This window comes from Poecile atricapillus, chromosome 11 (genome assembly GCF_030490865.1).
Source record: "Poecile atricapillus isolate bPoeAtr1 chromosome 11, bPoeAtr1.hap1, whole genome shotgun sequence".
NCBI lineage: Eukaryota > Metazoa > Chordata > Aves > Passeriformes > Paridae > Poecile > Poecile atricapillus.
Genome location: NC_081259.1, coordinates 3729239 through 3751718, shown reverse-complemented (window position 1 = coordinate 3751718; position 22480 = coordinate 3729239). Strand labels below are relative to the sequence as shown.

The 22480-nt window shown below is 44.2% G+C and overlaps 1 protein-coding gene across 2 annotated transcripts in view; it reads right to left on the bottom strand.

Moving 5' to 3' along the window:
* Window positions 1-20032, bottom strand: part of IGF1R (insulin like growth factor 1 receptor) — a 166983-nt gene extending 146951 nt beyond the window's left edge. For both annotated transcript variants that reach the window (XM_058846798.1, XM_058846799.1), the window contains exon 1: window positions 19907-20032. In XM_058846798.1, coding sequence (XP_058702781.1) covers window positions 19907-20000 — 94 coding nt within the window. In that variant the 5' untranslated portion in view covers window positions 20001-20032. The remainder of the gene's footprint in view (window positions 1-19906) is intronic.
* Between the last annotated feature and the right edge of the window lie 2448 nt (window positions 20033-22480).

Here is a 22480-nt window from a genome sequence, read left to right as displayed (position 1 = left end):
AACATGATGCTAAAAAAAAATTATGATCTAAGTGAACAGAAGAAAAAGTTAATGCTATCAAACTTCATTTAACAGAACAGGGAGCTCTCCCACCCCTCCCTTCACATGGCAGCTACACAGCTCAAAAATCACATAGGTCATGCTGTAACCTGCTTTCTCAAGGCAGTTAAAATATGACCAACTTGCAATCCCCAAAAAGGGCTTTAAAGGTATTAAATTACATATATGCAGGTGCTGTGGGGCTTTCCAGCCATGAGCTAACTAGATTGAAAAAAGAACCTTCCTCTCCAAATACAAGGTAAAACATGTGGGCTGGCGCCAGACACAAAGTAACGTAGTTCAGGCCTTATCAACCAAAAACACTTGCACCAGAACACAATTTAAGGCAAATGCAAACCAAAGTAGCTATCCCAGGAGTTCTTACCTGAACTCACTTTTCTGGTGAATTGGATGCTTCTGCTTGCTTTTAGTATCACAAACACAGCCCAACCAAGGGAAGTGTCCTTTGTACCACAAGGGCAGCATTCACACGGTATTTAATGTCTCAGAGGCATCACTGCACAATAACCACGGAAAAAGAGAACCAAACACCTCTGTGATACCACTCAAGGTGAGTCTCTCCTCAAACAAAACATCCTTAATGCACACAGATGAGAAGCTACTAGATAAACAGGGTTAAGCACGGGAAACCAGAGTTCTTTAGGCACAGTCAACCACTGGAACTCCAGGAGTTTAATTTCTCTGAAAATACAAGGAAAGCTTGAGTATACAAATTTCAACGTATCTAAGCAGGATTTTCAACGTATCTATGCAGATGTTCTCATCAGCAATTGATTGACCCTTACTGTAAAACAGTAAAAATAAGAAGTAAAATAATCTAAATATATACAACTCGATAAAAAAAAGAAGAGCCAATGGTTTATTTCCAGCTGCCTTCCACACTTAGATTCAAAGTGACATTTCAGCCCACAGTGTCTATTTTACACTTACATACTGCCCAAGACATTGGATTTCCAACCTTATACAGTTTTTAGACACTGCCTAGAAGCACTGTGGGTGATGCACGATGCTGCAATTCTGGTGAGCAGAAGAGTTCAGGTATTAAACCAGCCAGGCTCTGCTGAGTTCTATTGCTTGGCAACTGCAACTCCCGTCACCATATCCACTTTTATCAGAAGAGCACTGGAATGGCAGAGCAAGCAGGAGAATTACTATTCACCCTCTGGCAGGTGCTTCTGGAGAGCCTGAGGTGCAACAGGTTACCCTGATGCATTTCTAACAAATTGCCCCATGAGAAAGCAGTGGGTCCAACATGGTGAGACAAATAAATCCATGGCACCTTTCATTCAGCAGCTCCTCATCAGGGATTACTTACTCCACTCCCCTGCTCAGCCAAAACTCGGGGGAAGAGTTTTGCAAGAATTGTGTTGCAACTTTGGGGGGAAGAGGTGCAGGAAGTTACAAGAGATGGGACTAGGACAAACCAAGCAGCAATATCAAACCTGGATGCTGCTCTAGACACTCCCAGCTTTAGGAACCTCCCCTCACTGGGCTCTGCAGCAGCACAGATTTATTCCAGGAGGTAAATCAAGGCAAGACCAAGATGAAGAGCTCAGTCTTCGTCACTGTTTCTACCCTTTTCCTTGTATATACAACCCTCTCCTACCTAAAGGCGTAAATGAAGAACAAACACTTGACTGTAGCCAGCCCCCTGGTATTATTTCAGTATTTGTTCAGGTCATGAAGAAGAAGATAACGTAAGAAATTAGAAGAAATTTGAGTGCGAAAATATGGGTAGCATCAAGGAGAGAAAAACAACCAAGTGAAAGTTTTGCTTTGTTTTTATAGTGGATATCTACAGAGGGATGTACACATAAGGAGATTTTTATCTAAGGCACACAACTTTAAAGTCATCTTTAAAGTTAGCTTGTTGGATTCACTAGGAAAAAGTGGATCTAAACATGCTTTTCTAGGTTTAACCTAACTGATTCTTGAAATGCACAATATTTGGAAAGATCACCATCTTAAAGGATTTCATCCTCTCAAAAAATCAATTTTCATCTCAGGCAGGGGGGAAATGACACACTAGACGTTTTTAGACTCAAATTTTCTAAACTGCAATAGAACTTAACTGCCATGACCTGGTTGATGGAATTAAAGATATCCTCCCTAGAGGAACTGTGGAGTGGGCAACTGCTGTAAAAAGGTGATTTAGCACTAGAACACCTGGAACCTTAATGAGCACGTGCATTTCTTCAGCAAAGTATTAACAAATGTACTACTTAATATTTAAGTTATTACAGAAAATACATTTATAATTAACCTATGATAAGAAATCTTTCCTTAGAGAACTTAGATTAAAAATTAAACAGTGAACTTTATCCACTGCAACAGATAAAAGGAGGAACTAGACAAAGGGAAGCAAGAGAAACCACATGAACCCTGTGGAGTGTAATACACTCCTAAATATATAAACCTAAGTGACATATTCTTTAGTTTCATTGCATTCAGAAACCCTTTTATCATGATAACAATATAGACACTTAACATTCTGCAAGACAGACAAGAAAGTATTAACTGATCTCAATAGCTGCTGTCTCTCAAACAGAGGGACCACTCAAAAAAATAATTCTGAACATTTCCTGATGAGAAGGAAACTGACACACGGGGAGAAGCTGCTCACAAGACTTTAGAATTAGGCTACAGGGTTGCATCAAACCTCTCTCTGGACCCAGACTACGTTCAAAAAAGTTTTGGTGAGACTGTTTCCTTCAGAAACAAGGAAGGTTTCTCCAAGCTCTGAAATCCCACAACTAATTATAGCACCCCACATCCTTCCCCACCATCATCAACAGCAAAACCAGCTGCCAATCTGGGAGACAGAAGAAGAATCTAATCTCCACTGTGCCACTACAGCCACCCCCAAAAAAAAGCGTTCTTCTGCCCGTAGTTATGACTTGCCTGCCCAAACAACATGAGCCAAACAGCTCCTGCCAACACAAGCTGAGCTGCCAGGGCGGGTGATCGGTGGCACAACCGCACTGGGTAACCGTGCCACATGCACGTCCAAACACAAAGCTTTAAATCAAGCTAGAGAAAGAAAAACATAAAGTAAAAGAAGCGGGGAAAAAGCACAGGTAAAAAGGATTTGGACAGGAACACCCCCTCCTTTCCAGCTGCCAGCCTGAAGGTGAACTGGTGCGGGAGCAGAGGTGATGGACAGCCCTCGGCCTCGCCTCACCCGTCTGACAGCTCCGCCGGCCTCGCTCCGCTGTTGTGAAAGAAAACCACGGTATTTGTGCAAGGCTGGTTGGTTCCATGTTAAGAAAACACATCTGAGCCGACAGTGCTTTGCTTTACCACATGCCAGCTTCATTCAGCTTCAGAGGCAGAAAGCAGGACTCGGTCTCCTTATTGCCTCCACAGTTAACCAGCAATTTAGGACACAAAGTCCTGAATTCGGAACCACCCCCAGATCTGTGAGGGCCACTCTGCCTTTCACAGAAAACTTCCGAGTCCTCCCCAGAAACCATGAGCGCCCAAAGAAGGAGGTCCCCAAGTGAAAGGAATGGCTGTGTCGGGTAACACTATGTAAAGATGTGTACAATGGAACAGATAAAAACAATGACATTCCGAGAAAGGGACGGGGAAGCAATCATTGTTTCGGTGTGAATTGGTGCACACCCATGCCAGGAGAGGTGAGAAACAGGAATGGGTCCTCATGGAGACTGTTAATTTATTAAAATGTCACAACAAAAAGAGAGTAGCTGTGACTAACAGACCCAGTGAGCTCCAGGCAGCTAAACCAATCCAAAGGATGATGGTTTATCAGAAAGAAAAGGCTGGTCAAAATGAAGTAATGAAGCAGATATCCATCAAAGAACAAAAAGCAGGTCTCAGCACAGAGCCAGAAGCAAGACTGCACCAGAACTTACAAATGAAGTGTAAAACATCAGACTTGGCGATCCTGCTGCCAAGGAATTATTTACCACATGACGATCAATATTACAATACATACAGAGATGAGTATTTTTATCTCAACCTCTATTTGACCCGGTGGGAGCTACAGACACTTTCTCACACTAATTCACATACTTCAAGGAGAGTCAAGATGGGAAAAAAGAGTTGGAAGCATTTCAGGTTCTGTCTCTTTTCAGCTTATTTTCACTGAATCATACCAAAACCATCTGAGGGAACAGTTCAGACCAAAACTATCTGAGGGAGCAGTTCAGAATTGATTTGTGCTACCCAACACCTGATCAGTAAAGCAAAATATTCAAGGATCACAGGAAGAGGTTTCGTTCATGCATTGAACCAAATCCTGGTTGTGCTGTCAGGCCTTTCAAGTCTCTGCCCTTCCTTCACTGCATCAAAAGCATCTCTTAAAAATTCCTCTGAAAAGCCTGGACAAGTGAACTGAACTTCCAAGATCTATTCTCTGTAGCCTTGAGCAAGAGTGATGGGAAATAAGCTTTCCTTCTCAATGGTTACTTTTAAGTTAAAAAATTAAAAAAAAAAAAAGGCAACCACTACTAGAGCTATTACAAATTTGGAAACTACAGCTCAGAAAATAGGGAAGGAGGGGAAGGCAATGGAGGGAGGAAGAAGAGGTCAGATTTTCAGACAATCAACTTGAAAAATCCTTACTTCAGTGAACTGGCAAATAAGCAATTTCAGATGTGTTAGACATCTTGCTTCTGAAACACAACCACGCTAAAGGGAAAAGGGTTAATTATATCCCTTATGCTCCAGAGTATTTCAAAAGGCTACACATTATGTTCTTCTGAAGGGCAAGTTGTTCTTTTATTTATTGTTTGAAGCACAAACATAAACACGAAGTGTCCAACCCTAAGGTGGTGATTACCACTTTTACTTAAACAGAAATGCAGGGCTGCAGGCTTTCTCTGTTATAAAGCTTTTAAACCTGTTCTGTTCCTCTGACATTTTCCCCCTCACTCTTCTCTGATAGAGATCACAAAAACAACTAAGACATCTGACATACAGGAGAACATCCTGCTGATTAAGAGAAAACAAGAGCACATTACTCTTGAGAGGATACAAAGCACCACTTCCTAGTGTGTTCTACTCTGTCAGCACAACAGGCTTCTTGTCATTTCAAAGGGAAACTGGTCATATTGATTTTTTCAAAACACAAGTATTATAAAAATATTATACATCTAATTGGTCTTAACAAAGTGCTCTTGTAGTGGGGCACATCAACAGAGATCCTACAAGACAAGATATAAGGTATCAAGGTGTGCTTGTAAGTATTTGAAGATTCTCTGCAAGCAACAGCATTGAGAACTGCCAAGATCGCTCCTCATAAAACTTCTTGCAGCTCCCTTAAACCTCAGTATGACTGAGAGGTGTCTTTAAAGTGTGGCAACTCTTACTCCTGAATTCACAACACCCTGAACAAACATCATACTTTGCTGAAAACCAGTGTCCTTTCCACGCCTCACCAAATTTCAACCATGCAACTCAGTGCTCCATGTTTGCTCAACTTTTTCTAGAGGAAAGGAAAGTTCTTTACACCCTCTCAGAGCAATTTATTCCTCTCGTTGTTCCCTCGCAAAAGCCAGACCAACTGAATCAGCTCCTCTGACTGAAAACCACACACCCTGCCTGTCAGGAAGCCGGCAGGATTTTTTTTTTCCCTGTTTTGTTTACAAATTCAAAAACTGAGCTTTCAGACAGCAGGATCAGCCATCTCTTTTCCCCCCATTCCCAGTTTTCTACAATCCTAATTATGACAACATTGGGGAAAACTTGTATGTGCAATGAAAATATGTATTTCTTCTCTTGGTTCTTTATTTCTGTTTTAACACTGTATATCAGAGCGTACAGCCAGGACAAGTTTCAGTGGTTCAAAGACCATCTGGGAAGTTGTTAGGCCGAGGTTGTTACTTCCCCTTTGAGAATACCTCTTCAGAAAAATTCTTTAAAATCAGAATTTTGTGAGGGATGCAGCAGATGAGCATCCTCCCACCTCCTCTTAGTCCTCCAGGGAACTAAACTAAGTTCTCTCTTCCTGAAGTGATACTTCAAGGTTTCTTTATAGCTTGCTTCCAGTATAACTCATAGCAGTGTACATCCTCCCTTTAATTTCTTCCAACGAATCCCCTTTCAGCAGAATTTACTCTCACATATGCAACGTGGGCAGAGTCTAGTAATGTGACTTAATAGTTCCTAACAAAAAAAAAAAAAAAAAAAAGGTTTTGCTAACAGTAAGTTAGTTTCCTAGGAAGGAAAAAAAGAAATTTTAAATCTTACCTGCAATTTACCACAGTGTTTCTAATTAGTATCTGTCAAAAGAGCATTTCCATCACAAGAAAAGAACAAAGCTGCAGAATGACAGATAATTTGCCATTCATCAAAAGGTAACTGAAAACAACAACAGACACACAAAATGTTCTGTGTCCCACCCCACTGCTGCCCCTGCCACTGTGCAGAGCAAAGAGCGCTGGGATTTCAGCAGAGAATGGTCTGAGGCAAGCAACAGAAACACAGAACTCCAGTACTGAGGAGAAAAATGAAAACTTTAATCTTCAGCTTCTATCCTTAGCCACTTCAGACACCTCTTCCCCCCACCTTGCTGCGGGGTGAGCGCATTTTAGTGTGTGGATTATCATTCCTTGGAGGTAACTCAGCCGGCCAGACCATCACACACACACCTGTTCTCACTGCACACATCCCTGTCCTGACACCCAGGGCAGCGTTGAGTTACTTCAGAGAGAGTCACTTCCACATTCCACCCTCAAACTCCCCTCCAAGAAGTGATCAGTCACTCTCGGCTTTCACACTTCAGTAATTTTGGAATCAACAGGAAATGGAGATCAATTGTGATTTTACTAACTCAATGGTGACTCATCATTCAACTCCCTGTAGCCTTCGAATTCATCTGTGAAGAGACGTGATAGCGAGGCCAAATTAAAAATAGCAAATCTGGCTCCCTCACAATTAACACTCACTTGTCCATCAGATTTGCCCCGGATTGCGACATTTTCGGGATTGCGACATTCTGACCATTTTGCGTCAGATCCCAAATGCAGTCACAATTTTTCTTTCTCAACTCAACCAGGAAAAATAATCAATAGGAAAATTTATTAAATAAACCAAGTGTACCACACCCTCTAACATCCATCCATCCATTGCTGAATTTGAACATGTCTAAAAGGAGTTAACTCTGCCTCTCAGGGTCCCCAGCTACTGACAATGAATCTTCTATTCTTTGTATTATGAAAATACTCTCAAATCATTAATTTCTTCCTGCTTACACAACCTTCAAGCCAAAAAAAAAAAACCACCACATTTGCATGAAATCGAAAGTCAATAAAAAACAATTATTTCATTTACAAAAATAGAAAATCATTTTATATAAACCACTTAAATGCATTCTTCTAAAAATAAACTTAATTACAAATCTAACATGAAATTGTAACAGCATATATTAGGGCAAATGCCTACTGTAATTTAGATAAAATAAAAATAGTAAGCATATAATTTACACCAAAAAAAAGTTGGGACTGGTGAATTTGCTGTTCAGCGCTCTCTTGGAGCCACTCTTTGATGAAATGCTCAGAGAGCTTTTACCTTCAACAGCTATTTCAGCAGTGCCTCATTTCAGTTTAGTCCAATGCCTCAGTTCAACAAGCCCTTAATCCCAAATTAAAAAGGACTCCTGCATAGAAACCTGTGAAACAGCCAGTCTTGTGGGCAAGATCTATGAACTCTAAACTTTTGAGGAACAATGACAAACTATTTTTTCTGTTTATTTTTTTTTAATCATGCCTCTCCTTCACACTTGGAGTTTTAATTAAGTCTCAAAACCCAGATCTTCTGCATTTCAATTAAAATTCCATTTTCCATCCAAATAAAAAAATAACACAAATGAGAAGTAATCTACCAGAAAATACATCATTTGCCATTTTGTCACTTAAAAATGTGAAAATTAAGGATCTGAGCCAATGCATCCAAGGCATCTAATTATTTACATGAATTTGTAGAAACACATTGCTATTCACTAGCAAAAAGGTCTGTACTTTCAAAAATGGTTGTTTGTGAATCAGAGTTCTAACAGCTGTCAGTCATTAAAAAAAAATCCAACTAAAAATATGCAAAATGAGATTAAAACTGCATTCAGAGCAAGCTTTTCCTGCTTGCTGTTATAAGTCACTATGAAAACCATTTATTTCATCTCAATAAAAGAAGAAATAATACATACTAGTAGTGCTCTGCAGCCTTCATACTAAGGAAAAAATAAACTTGGAAGGACAAATTGGACCAAAATTCACATTTTCACCAGAAGGTTGCAAAGCCACACAATCCCTTGGCCTCTCACAGTGTGCTTCCATGAGAACAGAGGGGAATGCACCCAACCAGGGTGTGCACACACCCTAAATGGAGCATCCCTCCCTCCCCCTGCAAAAATCAGTAAACATGACACGAGTTACATCCTCAGCCCCTCTGCTCTCCCCTTGTCCTCACTGGCAGGATTCACCTCTTCCCATGTCAGCAGCTCCGGGAGCAGCAAGGGCATTAAACACAAACTCAAGCCATGCTGAGCTCAGAGCAGTGCTCTGATCCTGCAGTGAACAAGGGCTGTGGCCACATGTGCAACAAGCAAGAAACACTGAATAGCTGCACACTTCTGTGAGCAGCTGCTCCTGAAGAAGGAAGAGAAATCCCACGGAATGAACAGAGCATCCCAGTGAGGCCAAGCCACGCTCAACCCACCTCAACTTTTGTTTCATTCTTGCTGCACATGACACAGGTAATATTCACAGTTGCCTGTGAAGATCTGGGTGTATTTTTAGTGTAATATACTATCTCCTTATCAGTCAGCTGATGCCAACACCCCCATCCTCACACTTCTGTTCAGAGTACAGTCATCGAACGCCTGGCAAGGAGCAGCTTCCCAGTGCAAGTGCTGTCACCTGGATGACAGAGCCACACGAGCATCCCAAGTCACGTCCCTGCTGCAGAAACAAAGCCTTTAACCACCCCCCAAGGACTGCACTTTCTGTGTTTTACAAATGGGGAGGGAAATACAGACACCCGGAGGAGGAATACAATTTCTTCCCAACCCTTCAATACTGGCAGCTCCTGAAGCACGAGATGTGATCACTCCCTATTTTAGCATGCATGACTACCAATGCTCACACAAATTATCTGGTTTCTTTTAAAATCCAGTATTTAAAATTACAGTATTTAACTTGAGGCTTTTCAATCCAACTAGTGGATGGATAAAGGTGAATGCACCATTAACAACTTCTTGCTACACTATATTTGCTCTCCGTTAAAAAGAAGACCCTTCCTCTGAATTTATACTTTTCAAATCAGGATTTAAATAAAATCAAATCTGGAAAGAAAAACAAATGTGAACACAACTGTGCAGCATTATGATACAGCATCTGATTCCCACATTCCAACTCTCTTGCTCCTCAACATTGCCATGTATCACAGGCAAATTTAAAAATAAAGTCACTGCTATTAACTACAAAGACACCAAGAAAATCCTTAGACAGTGTTGGCTTAGCCAGTGGAATGTGTAATTCTTGTCTACATATTATCACTTTCTTTCATGAAAAATACTGGAAATATCTTTTTGCCAGGTTAACCAACTCTGACTTCAATCTCGCTGACATTTCTTAAGTAGAGATGAATAATTCCATTCATATGCAAATGGTACAATAAGTCGTGAGTAGCAGCATTTGCAGCTCTCTCAAAGAGATGAGCTTTTACTCTCCCCAAGTCTCATCCACAGTGATGTACCCAAAATGGTATCGAGCCCAAAAGGTACAGCCCCAGCGATTTACAGAAGGAATATTTTCAGCCTTGATGTCGGTTAGGTTTTTTTCACTTTGTGAGGTATTTTTAAATATTAAAGAGATGAAAGAATTGAGAACTGAGATTGCATCTGCTGCCATCACAATTTAACCACAGTCCATGTATTTATACAGTGGAATCTCCAAAATAACACTGCATCTGTTAAGATGACAGTGTTTTTCCATGGGCTGCACTGTGTTGCAGTGGAGTTGCTCTAAAGCTGTTGCTTTTAAAGTGCTGATTGCGACCACCCCAAATTTTTTTTCGAAATCTTCCTCAAACGTGCTCAATTATAAAGCTGTTGTGTTCCTCACTGTGGCTTGGGAACAACAAAACCCTCATACATCTCATCAGTGGGCATTTGGCACTGAAGCCTCACAGCTAATGCAACATGTTTATTTAAACAATGAACTACCCAAAGAGCTGCACAGCCCGTGTACAAACAGATGTGTGTTTCATGCATGCTCTGCTGCAGCCCAGAACCTCCACCACACACACTCCACTGCATTTCTCTGTGCCTGATTTCTGCAGGACAACTGCACTGACTTGGAAGGGCCTTTGTTCCTTCACTGGCCACTTCACAACCACAACCCACCTAAGAATATCTAAGCTTGAATCTTAAAAGAGACTCTCACACCAGAATTTGTACATTCAATATGTATGTCATGCCTCTTGTTGAGACATAGTATCAATTAAAATATTTGTCCATGTAGTCAGCCTACTCCAGTGTGACAAAAATATAAACATTTTATTAGTGCTCACACAAAAAATAAACAAACAAACTTACAGTCACTCCCAGGCAGGACCCTGGCAGGCTCAAGTCAGTTTTTAACCAAGCCAAGTCTCAAGTCTGAAATAACAAACTTGCTTTTCTTACACCCCATTGCTACTCTTTTCTACAGGGACAGCTGCAGAGACTCCAGCTCCACCAAGGACATAGCTGCAGGGAATACCAACATCACTTAATAACATAAACCTCCACATCCAAGGTGCACAATCAACTGGACTAACAACAGACCCCTTGACTTTTTGCATCCTCCTATACATACAAATGGTCATACATTCCACTAGTCCTCAAGTTCTCCCAGTCTCCTATCCCTCAGGTCTGAGGAAAAGGAGCAGTGCACAGAGTAAAAGTAACTTACAGGTGGATATTCACTCATTCCATACATCCCAGAACACACAGCATTTGCAAGGGACTGATAAATTTACATCCATCTCACAAACCACAGGACAAAAGCTTCAGCCACAATGAACTGAAAGATGATGTTAACTGCAATCAGTACAGCATCACAAGCTGCTTCCTCCTGCTGGGGTGCAGAACAACCAGACAGAAGCAACAGCTAATCTAGTAGTGGAAGTCGGGCTCTATCATATTCCAGTGGGCTCCCCCTTCTATTCAGTGGAATTCTGAACTTCTAAAGTTTGTGTCATCATCCTGCTGAGTCTCTCTAAAGTTGGTTCTCAGCTGAAAGAAAAGTAGAACCACCTGAAAGCTTAAAAAAACCCAATCCATGCTACATAAGCCCAGCAGTGGGACACATGGAATTTGACTAAGGAAGGCAACAACTTAGCTACACATCAAAAATCCCAGAAAAGAGGAAAAAAAGAACAAAATAAAACTAATTTCTGCCCTGGCAGAGCATGGGGACAGGGCAAACAAGGAATTTCCACTGCCATTTCAACTCTTCACACTTCAGCCAAGTGTTACTCTGAGGTCAGCTGAGCTGAGCAAACACGTGTCCATTCCTACCGTGCAGGGCTGGTTCCTCACTCCCTGCCCAACATGAACAGAGTGCACTCTTCAAACCTTTCAAGGCTACTCTCGCACAGACAGACCCAAGGGGATGTGAGAAGAGCAGCAGGGAAGAAAAAGTACTACTTGTAGAAGGTCAAAATGTGGAGACGACTCTAAACTGAAGCCAATGGAAATAATAAGGAAACCAGCCCAGCGAGATCCAGGGATAAAGCCCTTCCCTGCAAGCACAAGCCAATTCCCTTGTAGAAAGTTGGTTACAGACAGTTTCCAGGGGCAGCTGTCACCAGAGTTTTCTCCAAAATGCTGTATCCCTTTGACTAAGGCTTAACATTTGAACTATCCCTCCCTACAAGAACACCTTCCACTTTCAGAAAAACCTGTGATCATTTTTATGGCTGCTCTATCACACATCATTATGGGGGCTTTTTCCCCTATCCCACAAATTCCTTTGAGAGCTTGTTTCTCAAATATAATGGGCTGCCTGTCTAAAGAATCAGGAAAATCAGCACTGAGTCAATTTATGTTTGGGGAAGCTGTTTCTGCATCCAAGAGATCTGGAATTCTCTTTCCCCACCAATAAAGCTCTTCAAACACAATGGCTCAGCTCTTGCAAACTTTTCCCGTGGTGCACAATCCCAGGAAGACTTCTCCAGCTGAGTACCAGGATCCATATGCAAACCAGACACCATCCCACTAAGCACAAGCACATTGCTACACCTCTTACAAACCCACAGCAACGCTAACAGAGAAGAGTAAACAAAACAAAGCGATGCCACCCGAACCTCAGCAACACACAGCAACCAGCAGACCCTTTCAACTGCTATGCTTACAACTTTTCATCCCATGAATGCTCTCCCTGTTTCAGCAGAAATGTGTCTATAACTAAAAACAAAGCGAGCACCTTGGTCATCCCTGCCACTTCGTCTCATCTGTCTTGTGTAAGAACTGCCTCTACACCACAGTTTGAAGATAATGATGTACTCTCACTTGAGAATCACACACTCAGCTGCAGCTACCTACTGTATTCCAGTAGTAACAAATGGGAGAGATACTTCAAAGAGCACATTATCCCAGCTCTAATTTATGCATGCTCCCTCTTACCATCAAGCCATTTATTTTAAACCTGTCAGATATACTTGTAACGTAGCATCATGAATAATTTAAAAAGTAATCTGTATAAACCAAGTTTATAAACTTAACAGCAGGTACAGTACCTTTCATTCAAGCAGACTGCTCCTTGATAAAGTACAAGGGATCTTTGACTACTTCAGCATGTATTCATTTCATGCATTCTGAATTTCAAAAAATTCTTCTTTCCTGCCTCCAATCAAACCCTCTGCTATTTGAACAATATTTCGCAAGGAGCTCACTTAAATGAGTAGTGTAATAATTTGCAAATTGCTCATATTAAAGGAAAAAAACTACAAAGCTGCTGGAAACAGTCAGTAAAAATGACCCATCACCAATTCAACAGCAGGGGAAAACCACTCGTGTAAAGTTTGCCTTTGTCATTAAAAACTCTTAATATTTCCTGCATCTGCCTGATGTTGTCACTTTCTGACACTGCTCCCAGAAGGGATGCTCGACAAAGAACTCCAGAAAAAAGCCCACCTGTTAAGAGAAAGTGTTTTGATCAGTTGATGCTTACACTTCCAAGTAAACAGAGCTATCTTTACAGCACGTAATGGCACCAATAAGGGGTTGGAGATAACATTCCCTGACCGGTCACAGAGCTATTGCAGCAACGTGCACCTCGCTGGCAACACAAGCAAACAAACTCATTCAGCCAGACCTGCTCCCAAACACCTTCACAAACCAAGCACTCACCAAAGCAGGACACACACACCGAATTTATAAACTATGATGGTAAAGCACATACACGTGCAGGATGACTATTTCCTGCTTTAAAAGATTTATTTGTATCATGGACACTTTTTTTGAAGTCAACAATGAAACAAAGTCGTAAAACCCAACCCGGTCAGCACTTCAGTGACAACAGGAATTACTGCTCTAAGTTATTATTAAAATGACTTTGTGCTGCTGCAAAAATGCACATTTGATATTCTACCCAATTATTTACAGTGGATTTGGTCCTCTGAAGGAATAATCTTAGTACTTTGTTGGGGTGTGAGATGCCCTCTTCTCAGAGAGGTCAAAGACAACAGTGTCATTGAAAAAATTGTCTGGGAAGTCACTGAAATATGCAGATGTTTGTTTCTGCTCATACTATCAAGTTTACCAAGAAAGAAACATACTAACTGGAAATGTACAAGTCTGCATATTCCAAAATAAATAAATTAATTAAATTCTGTTACATTAAAGCTTAGGAGTCATATGCAAATCAATCTGTAAATAAAGAAACAACAATTTTGCTTTTCAGCACATTTTAAACAATCTTGTGCCACAACAGCAACTTCCTGAGGATATCAACACTGAAGAAGTTAATTGGTGTCTTGCAAGATATCCTAAGGGAATGGCTCATATTTTGCATTTGCAAATGTTAGAAAGCAAAACTTTCAGTGATAAGGGCAAGTTAAATCTTCACAACACACCCGGGTTGGCCAGAATGCATCTCCTTAATTAATTAATAAGTCAAACTGTTACCAAACTTAGTGAACAAAACCAACAAGTCCTGTCTAAAGGAACCAGAGTCTATCCCTGAGTTTGAGGACTCGGTACAGCTCTGTTTGTAGAGCTCAGAAATATATGAATGAACACTGTGTATTGCTGATCGTTTGCCGGTCCTCAAAGTTTCTCTCAGACAGTTCTGGACACAAAAAAAGACAAATATAGTACTCCAGAAATCAGTCCAGATTGTACCTGTCATGACTTGGCTAAGAGGGAAAAAAAAGCAGCCCAAAAAAACCACACACAAGACAGGCTGGCTAACAACCACCAATGTGTCTTCATCAACTGCTGTTTGCTGAGTTCTGCTTTTGTACAATAAAAAAAAAAAAAAAAGTGAAACTATTCTTTTTAAAGTGGCTTTCATAAATCATAAAAACTAATCCAACTAACCTACACAAAGAAGCTGTCTATACAATTTACAGTGATAGAAAAATTATACATGTCAAATAGATCAAAATACTAAAACAGTATTTCTACCTTTCAAACACATCACTGCATTCCCAAAGTCTTTCTGCACACAAACTCTTAAAAGCAGCACGTTCCATTAGCACCACAGCCCAGAAACCTTAAAAGCTCAGCTCTGTCAGGAAGATCCAAATTAAACTGCAAAACTGCAATTTAATTTACAAATCTGCAACAACTTTAATTATGAGACTCCTGAGACAATTACTTAAACTGCAGCTTTTTTAAAAATTTAGCATCCACAATAGTTTTCAATAATAAACTGCAGTTTACCCATTCCTATGTATGCACTCACACATAAATAAAAACCAGCTGCTACTTGATAACATCTGAAAGCATTTCCAAATGTGAAAGCTTTACACTAAAATCCAAGTAAGAATGTGTTTAATTTCATAAACCAAAGTTTCAGGAACTTTTTCAGCAAGTTGCCATCAGCTTTTCAAGTACAGTAATGCTCATGAAGTTTATTAATTTAACTACAGACAATTCAGATAAATACACTAACTTAATTCAGCACATTTTGTAAGTTATGAACTTTAGAGCCATTAGAGATGATGAGCTAGATAAGTTGTTTGCTGTGTGGGATCACAAAGTTAACATTCACTGTGAGAAAAACAGGTTTCCTGCATGTATTATTGCCTCTCTCTCTCCCTCTCTCTCAAAGTTCAAGACCATAAACAAACTTCTCTACAATGAAGTTTGCGGTAGCTCACAATTCACACAGATGGAATACACACACAATATAATTAATCATTTAACAAAACTGCCTCTTCTGCTCTCACTGAGATAATCGTTCCAGTGATCACTGGTAAAATCTACCTCAGAGTAAAAAGAAAACAAAAATTACTGGGGAAGAGAAAAAGCATTATTTAAACATGAACTGGAATTATCCTTTAAAGCTAATAGTTTCAGCCCTGAAATGGTTTTTAATTTTAAATGTTAGATGCTTAAAAAAATTTCTCCTCCAAGATCTCCTTAGTAAATGCCAGTTTAGCAGAAAATTAAACAGGATTTGAAACAACTTTTCCCATGGTAACACATACTGATAGAAATTAATTATTTACCAGTGAAGACAGACTCAAAAATCATCACGTGGATGCTCTTTAACACTAGATTTTGTATGTATTTTTCAAGATGAAAACAATTTCAGCATCACTGGCATGTGCTTTAACTACACCCTAGAATTAGTTTGGAGGAGCAACACATCAGGGAAAAGCTGACACAAAAATTAACACAGTAGTTGATCAAATCTGAGCAATTTCCCTATTAAACAAAATAAATCATGTCTTCTGTTGTGCTGAAGTCAAACTAATTGATCTGTCTTCTTGCTCTCTGCAGTCCTTTACTTCCCTCATGTCTCAGAACATATGAACTAAGTTAAATTTCCTTCACTTTTCACACACAAAAATCCCCAGTGTTTCTCCCTCTGATGCTGGTTCAACACTGAAACTTCCAACACACCTTTTTTCCACACTCATCCCTCTGCTCCCTCACGTTCAACACATTTTGGCTGATATTAACTAAGTCACTTCCATTTCCTAACCCTCTTTAGTTTCTGACTCATACAAGCCTTTGCTCCAGTTCTGGTTTGCAAACCAGAAGTCCAACCCAACACAATCCAAAAAAAAAAAAAAATGTCCAAGTTCTGCCTGGCTCAGTCTCCTTCCCCAGGACTCCAGGCACCATCACTCCCTGCTCTCCCCTTTCTGCTGAACCCCCTGACGCTAACTCCTTACCAGCTTTGGCATTTTCTATTCACAAACTCAATTACAGCAGGAATTATCCAACTCCCAGTTCCCAACATTCCCTAACCACTGGTCGTACAGGAAAATGCTGATGCAAAAGCGAGGTGTGTGTAACGCCGCCACTCAGCAGGTCATGAGGGCTTTTACTAAGCAACCTGGGAGAGAGATTAAGCATCAGCATGAGCTACTGTTCATTATCCGAAACACAACATCCAGCCTGGATAGACAAACAAAAGCTCGGCGCTAACATGAGCAGACCCATCAAGATATCCATCAATTTGAAGTATTATCACACCTAAAACTATTATTTTCCTTCTAAGTGTTTAACCCATTCCCTCCTAGACCTTCTCTCTGTGAATACACAGCAGGCTGAAAATCAAAACCCCATCGTGCTCAAGGGAGAAAAGGAAGAAAACACCGTGTTTATGCCTCATCTCAAACCCACCCCCAGCATCAAAGAGCCTCCAACAGTTGTAGCTTTACACATCAAACACACGGGTACAGCGCCACAAACTCTAGCTTAATGAAAGGTCTTATCATTTCCACTTTTGTGCCGTTCTAACACAATCTCAGGGAATTCTCAGCATTTTTAAATGACTTTTTCTGAATCAGAAGCTCTCCACTGAAGCTACCTGCATTTTAAAGATGTTTCTGTCACATAACTACAAACACATTCTATACAAATTAGCATTAAAGGGATGGGTCTCTCCCCTCCAGTTGTAACTCCTTTGTATTCCTATTTAGGAATGCCTTGCTTGTTTGACCGAAAATGGAAGTGCCTTTTAGCTATGACACAGTATATATGAAAAACAAATAAAAATTAAGATTAATCTTCCTTCCACTCTTGTGGGGAGAGAGAAGAATATGAAGAGATGTAAAACATCTGCTCTGGAGATCATTTTTCCCCCTAACAGCAACATTCTTTCAGCAATAACTCGTGAAAACAAAGGCTATTAAACTGTAAACTACAAAGACAATCGATTAGAGGCAGTATTCAGCTAAGACAAGTTTTTCAGCCTATCTTTCCATATTTAAATGCTTGGATCTTCTTCAGAAGATATTTCATTCAGGATGTTCATTTTAGGTAAGTGGTAACCACAAAAACTTCAGAGGACTGGAACCTGAAATCCTAAGACACTCTTCCTGTGTTACTTCATTGCCAGAGCTCGGTAAGCATTTTTATTTCAAGGTACTTTGTACCAGGTAAGACAAGGGAAACAATTCTAAATGTGTATCCTAGCAGTGAAAGAACACACCAGATCTCCTCCTCCTCCTGTTCTGTTTCTCCACGCTACTGGATCCTTTGTAAGCCCTTCCCTGAAGAAGTGCACGGGGCTTTTGTTTTTAAACTCAAAGATTAATCTTCCCTCTTGAAAACAGCTCTAGACAAAAATTTCAACTCATGGAAGACTGCAGTTCTCCAGCCCTAGCTGGCCCAAAAGCCTAAACCGGGCCTTAATTTGCAAGGACTTAAAAACATAATTATTGTATACTCAACATGCATTACAGGCTCTGTCTATGTGCTTCTTGCTCACTTATCTTTTTTTGTGTACTTAGACTCACTGTCAGTGCATCCAAAGAACTTCCCTTTCTTTTCAATCTGAAACCACTACTTTTAGAAAAGCCCTCCTGCCTCCTAAATTCTTTCCCTTTACGCTTAAAATGGAGAAATTTGATCTCTTCGTTCCTTCCCTCCAACAACGCATATCTTTCTGAAAGGGAGAGGCACACAACAGCCCCAGGAGTGTATTGAAAAACACACGGCAGAAGAAATTAAAGCATCAGGATGCAGTACAGGAACATCCCTGCTTCTGCAGACGCTGAAGGAGAGGGAGCACTGTTTAAAATGGTTGGACTCCAAGGCACATTTACCATCTCCCCGTCTCCAGAGATACTCCAGGAAACAAGGGAAGGCTAATTTCATGCAAGAGATCCTCAATCCAGCGTGAGCCCGACATACCAGGAGAAAACCGATCAGCCCCGGGATTAATCCGGCGATGATTGCAGTGTAATCAATGGCAGCGCAGCCCTCCCTGCCCCCTCGATTCCCCCTGCGCCCGAGAGGGGCGGGCACTGCAACACAATCACAGGTTGGAAACGCACAAAAACAAAGTCGGGGCTCTGGCAGCTCCCGGGCGGCCGCGGGGATGGGCTGAGGATCCGCGGCAGGAGGGACCGGGCCCCGCACCACGATCCGCGTTCTCCCGGTGTTCGGGGAAGCGACTCGCACGCTGCTCGAACCTCGGCGCTGGCTGCAACGCGGCCGCATAGAAAATGCATCACCCCTAAGATCGCAGCCCGTTCAGCCATCAAACCTTTCTATTTACGCAAAACTGTAAAGCGTCAATGTGCGAATTAATTTTTTTATTTTTTTTTTAATGAACGGTAGCTCGTGACCTTTAGATTGCGGGATGCCGCCGTAATTCCGCACCCCGCGCACAGCGAGTGAAACCCCTCCTCGGCGGTAAAGCGGCAATAAAAGGCAAGGCGTTCATTTCCAGGAATTCCTCACTCACTACGGCAGGTTATTGCATACAGCCTCTAAATATTGACAGAGATCAAGCTCCTTCCATGCGGGGAAAGCGAGCGGAGTCCTTCCCAGCCTGCGAGTGTTTACTACGCAGCTCGCAGCCCTGGCTGCGGCGCCTGAGCGCTTCCCCGCGCTCGGGGGGGACACAGAGGAGGGGCACGGCCCCCTCCGCCGGGCTCGGGGCTGCGGCGGTGCCGACCCGTGGGTACAACCGGGCCGCCGCCTCCGGGGAAGGAAGGCGGGCACGGCAGGGAAGGAGACGCGCAGCCCCGGCTTGGTAAATGTGCTGGAGGAGCAGACGCGTAACAGGAGGAAAACACGCAGAGCCCCGCGGGCAGGGGCGAGACCCGCTCGGCGCCGCGGCGGGAAACGGCGGGAGCCCCCCCTCACAGCCACGGGCAGGGAGAGCCTCACACGGACCCCGGTACGAACAGGGACCCCTCACACCCCCCCCCCCCCAAGAACAGGGAGCCCCTCGCACACAGCCCAGACACGCAGGGAAGCCCCTCACACACACACACGCACACGGCGAGGGAGCCCCTCGCACAGGGAACCCCCTCACACACACAGGGAACCCCTCACACACACGGGGAACCCCCTCGGCAGCCCCCTCACACACACAGGGAGCCCCTCACACACACCCCCAAACACAGGGAGCCCCTCACGCATCCACACGCAGGGATCCCCCCCATCACACACATTCATACAGGGACCCCCCCTCACACACACGCACAACGCCCACATAAACACTCACACACGCACATTCACAGAGGGACACACACACACACACAAGGAGCCCCCCCCCACACAGACACGAACACAGGGACCCCCTCACGCCCCCCCAAACACACAGAGGCAGCCGCCGCCCTCGCCCCCTCCCCGGCAGCCCCTCACTCGGGGGCTCCCTCACCGCGGGGTCCCTCGCCGCACCCCCCCGGCACGCACTGTACTCACTTTCCCCATTTGTTGGCCACAGACAAAGTGCGGCGAAGACGAGCAGGAACCCCCAGACGACGGCGAGGGACTCTCCTCCAGCGCCAGACTTCATTCCTCTTTCTTTAATTGGACAAAATCCCCCTTTCCGAAAACAAAACAAAGCAAAAAGAAGTCCAAAATTGTTCTCTTTCCTCTCCCCGTCCTCTAAAAATAACGAGCGGCGGAGGAGAAGCGGGGCAGGGTAAATAAATCCACGTTGCCTCAAGAAATGAAGGAGAAAAAAAAAAACAACAAAAAAGCACAAGACCCTTCGGAGCGGCAAACCGGAGGGTTGTTGAGGTCCCTGGGTGTTGATCTTCCGGAGCAACCACACCAAAAATACACAGATATTCACGATGTATTAACGGCAACAACAACAAGGCATGGAAGCCCCGGGGCGACGCTGTCTCCGGGGCGGCGGGGCGGGCTCGGGGCGGCGGGCGGGGGGCGCCGCCGTCTCCCCTCAGCGCTGGCTGCGGTGATACATCGTGCACAGGAGCCGCAAACACGAGGCACATCGGGGCTGGCAGTCGGCATCTTCAACCTCCATTTTCAAACACCGCACACACGCACACACACAGAGACACAAAAACTGGGAGGGCCGCGGAGGGAGGGGAAGGGGGGGGCGCGACCCAGACAATCCTATTACAAAACAACAACAGCTCCGCCGTCCCCCCGCGCGGGGACGGGGCTGCCCCGGCGGGATCCCCGCGGCTCCGCTCCCCGCTCCGCTGGGGAGGGTTGGGGGGACACCCCACGCACAACCACCACCCACAACAACACCGCCGCCGACACCACGAGTCCGGCTGCCTGCAGAGGCTCGAAATGCAGAATTTGGGTCGAAAATGAATTAAAAAGGCTTCCCCCCTATTCCTCTTCTTCCTCTCCTCGGCGCGGCTGCCACAAGCTCCTTCTCAATAAAAAAAAAAAAAAAAAAAAAAAAAGAAAAAAGAAAAGGGAAAAAAAAAAAGCCGAATCCAGGACACACACACAAAGCAGCAGCAGCAGCAGCGGCAGCAGCAGCAGCAGCAGCGGGGCGAGCGGAGCGCTCAGCACCCCGCCTCCTCCCCCCGCAGCTCTCCTCTTCGCATCCCTCCGAGCCGCCTTGCCATCGCGGCGGGGGCGGGGGGGAGGAGGAGGACGACGACAACAACAACAACAACAACAACAAAAACCACCCAGCGAATTTGTAAATCCTTTTCCTTTTTTTTTTTTTTTTTTTCCTTTCCTCCCTTTCCTCCTCTTTTCCCTCCTCCTCTGGGTGCGCGCGCGCTGCGAACCTTCCCCCGGCGCTGCCCAGCCCAAGGCAGGGGGAGGGGGATCCGGGAGAGGTGTGTGTATGTGAGAGTGTGTGTGTGTGTGTGAGTGTGAGTGTGAGCAGGGGGGCTGCGGGGGGCGAGGAAGGCGATCCGGTTTGCTGAAGGTCAAACCCCAGGAGCTTGTTGCGAAGGGTCTGTAATTCCTCCGGGGAGGGAACGGGGCGGGGAGGGAGACGGGGGGGAAGGGTCTGCTGCTTTGCTGCTCTGCTGCTCCTCCCGATTAATTCGCCGCTCGCTTGCAGCAGGGTTCGCAGCGCTCTGCTGCCGCGTCTGCCCCCCCCCCCCCTTATCCTCCTCCTCCTCCTCCGCGCTGGCTCCCTGTGCACGACGGAGAGTGAGCGCTGGTAAACAAGAGCCCGGCGTCGCTCCGCCGCCGCTTCTCCGCTCTGCGGCCGCGCGGGGACGGGGCTCGCACCCTCCCCTCCACTCCCCTCTCCTCCCCTTTTTCCTTTTTGCTTTTTCCTTTTTCCTTTTTCCCCTTTCCTTTTTCCTTTTCCTTTCCCTTTTCCTTTTCCTTTTCCTTTCCTTTTTCCTTTTCCTTTTCCTTTCCCCTTTCCTTTCCTTTCCTTTCCTTTCCTTTCCTTTCCTTTCCTTTCCTTTCCTTTCCTTTCCTTTCCTTTCCTTTCCTTTCCTTTCCTTTCCTTTCCTTTCCTTTCCTTTCCTTTCCTTTCCTCCCCCTCCCTTGCCTTCCCTTCCCTCCCGCGCGCGCGCTCCCGCTCCCCCCCCCTCGGGCTCCTCTCGCCCAGGCGGCGGCGCCGGCGGCGCGCGCGGAGGCGGCGGCGGCGCGAGCGAGCGCCGGGAAAAACCCGGAGTGGAGCGGGACCGGGAGGATGCTGCACCTCGGGATGCTGCGGGGCCGCCGCCGCTCCTGCCCCTGCCCCGGCCTTCCCTAACGGGGAAACGGGAGAAGGAGACCTGGTGGATGTGCAGCGAGGGAGACCTCAAGAGCGAGTCCTGCCAGTGGAAACGCTGCTGTGTTCCTGACAAATATATAAATAAATTAAATAAAACATATTAAAAAGACAGGGATGGGGTTAGGAGGAAGGAAATTCGGTTTTTACACGGTGTGTTCGTGTATTTACGGCACTTAATGGGAGCTGCTCCTCATTTTGACACTGAGAACAGGGCCAAGGGCAGGGCCTGGAGCGCTGCTCCCAGGGATGCGGGTCAGGAGCGAGGGACGGGGATGCCAAGGCTTGTCCCAGTGCAGGGGACAAACCACGGTGGAACGTGT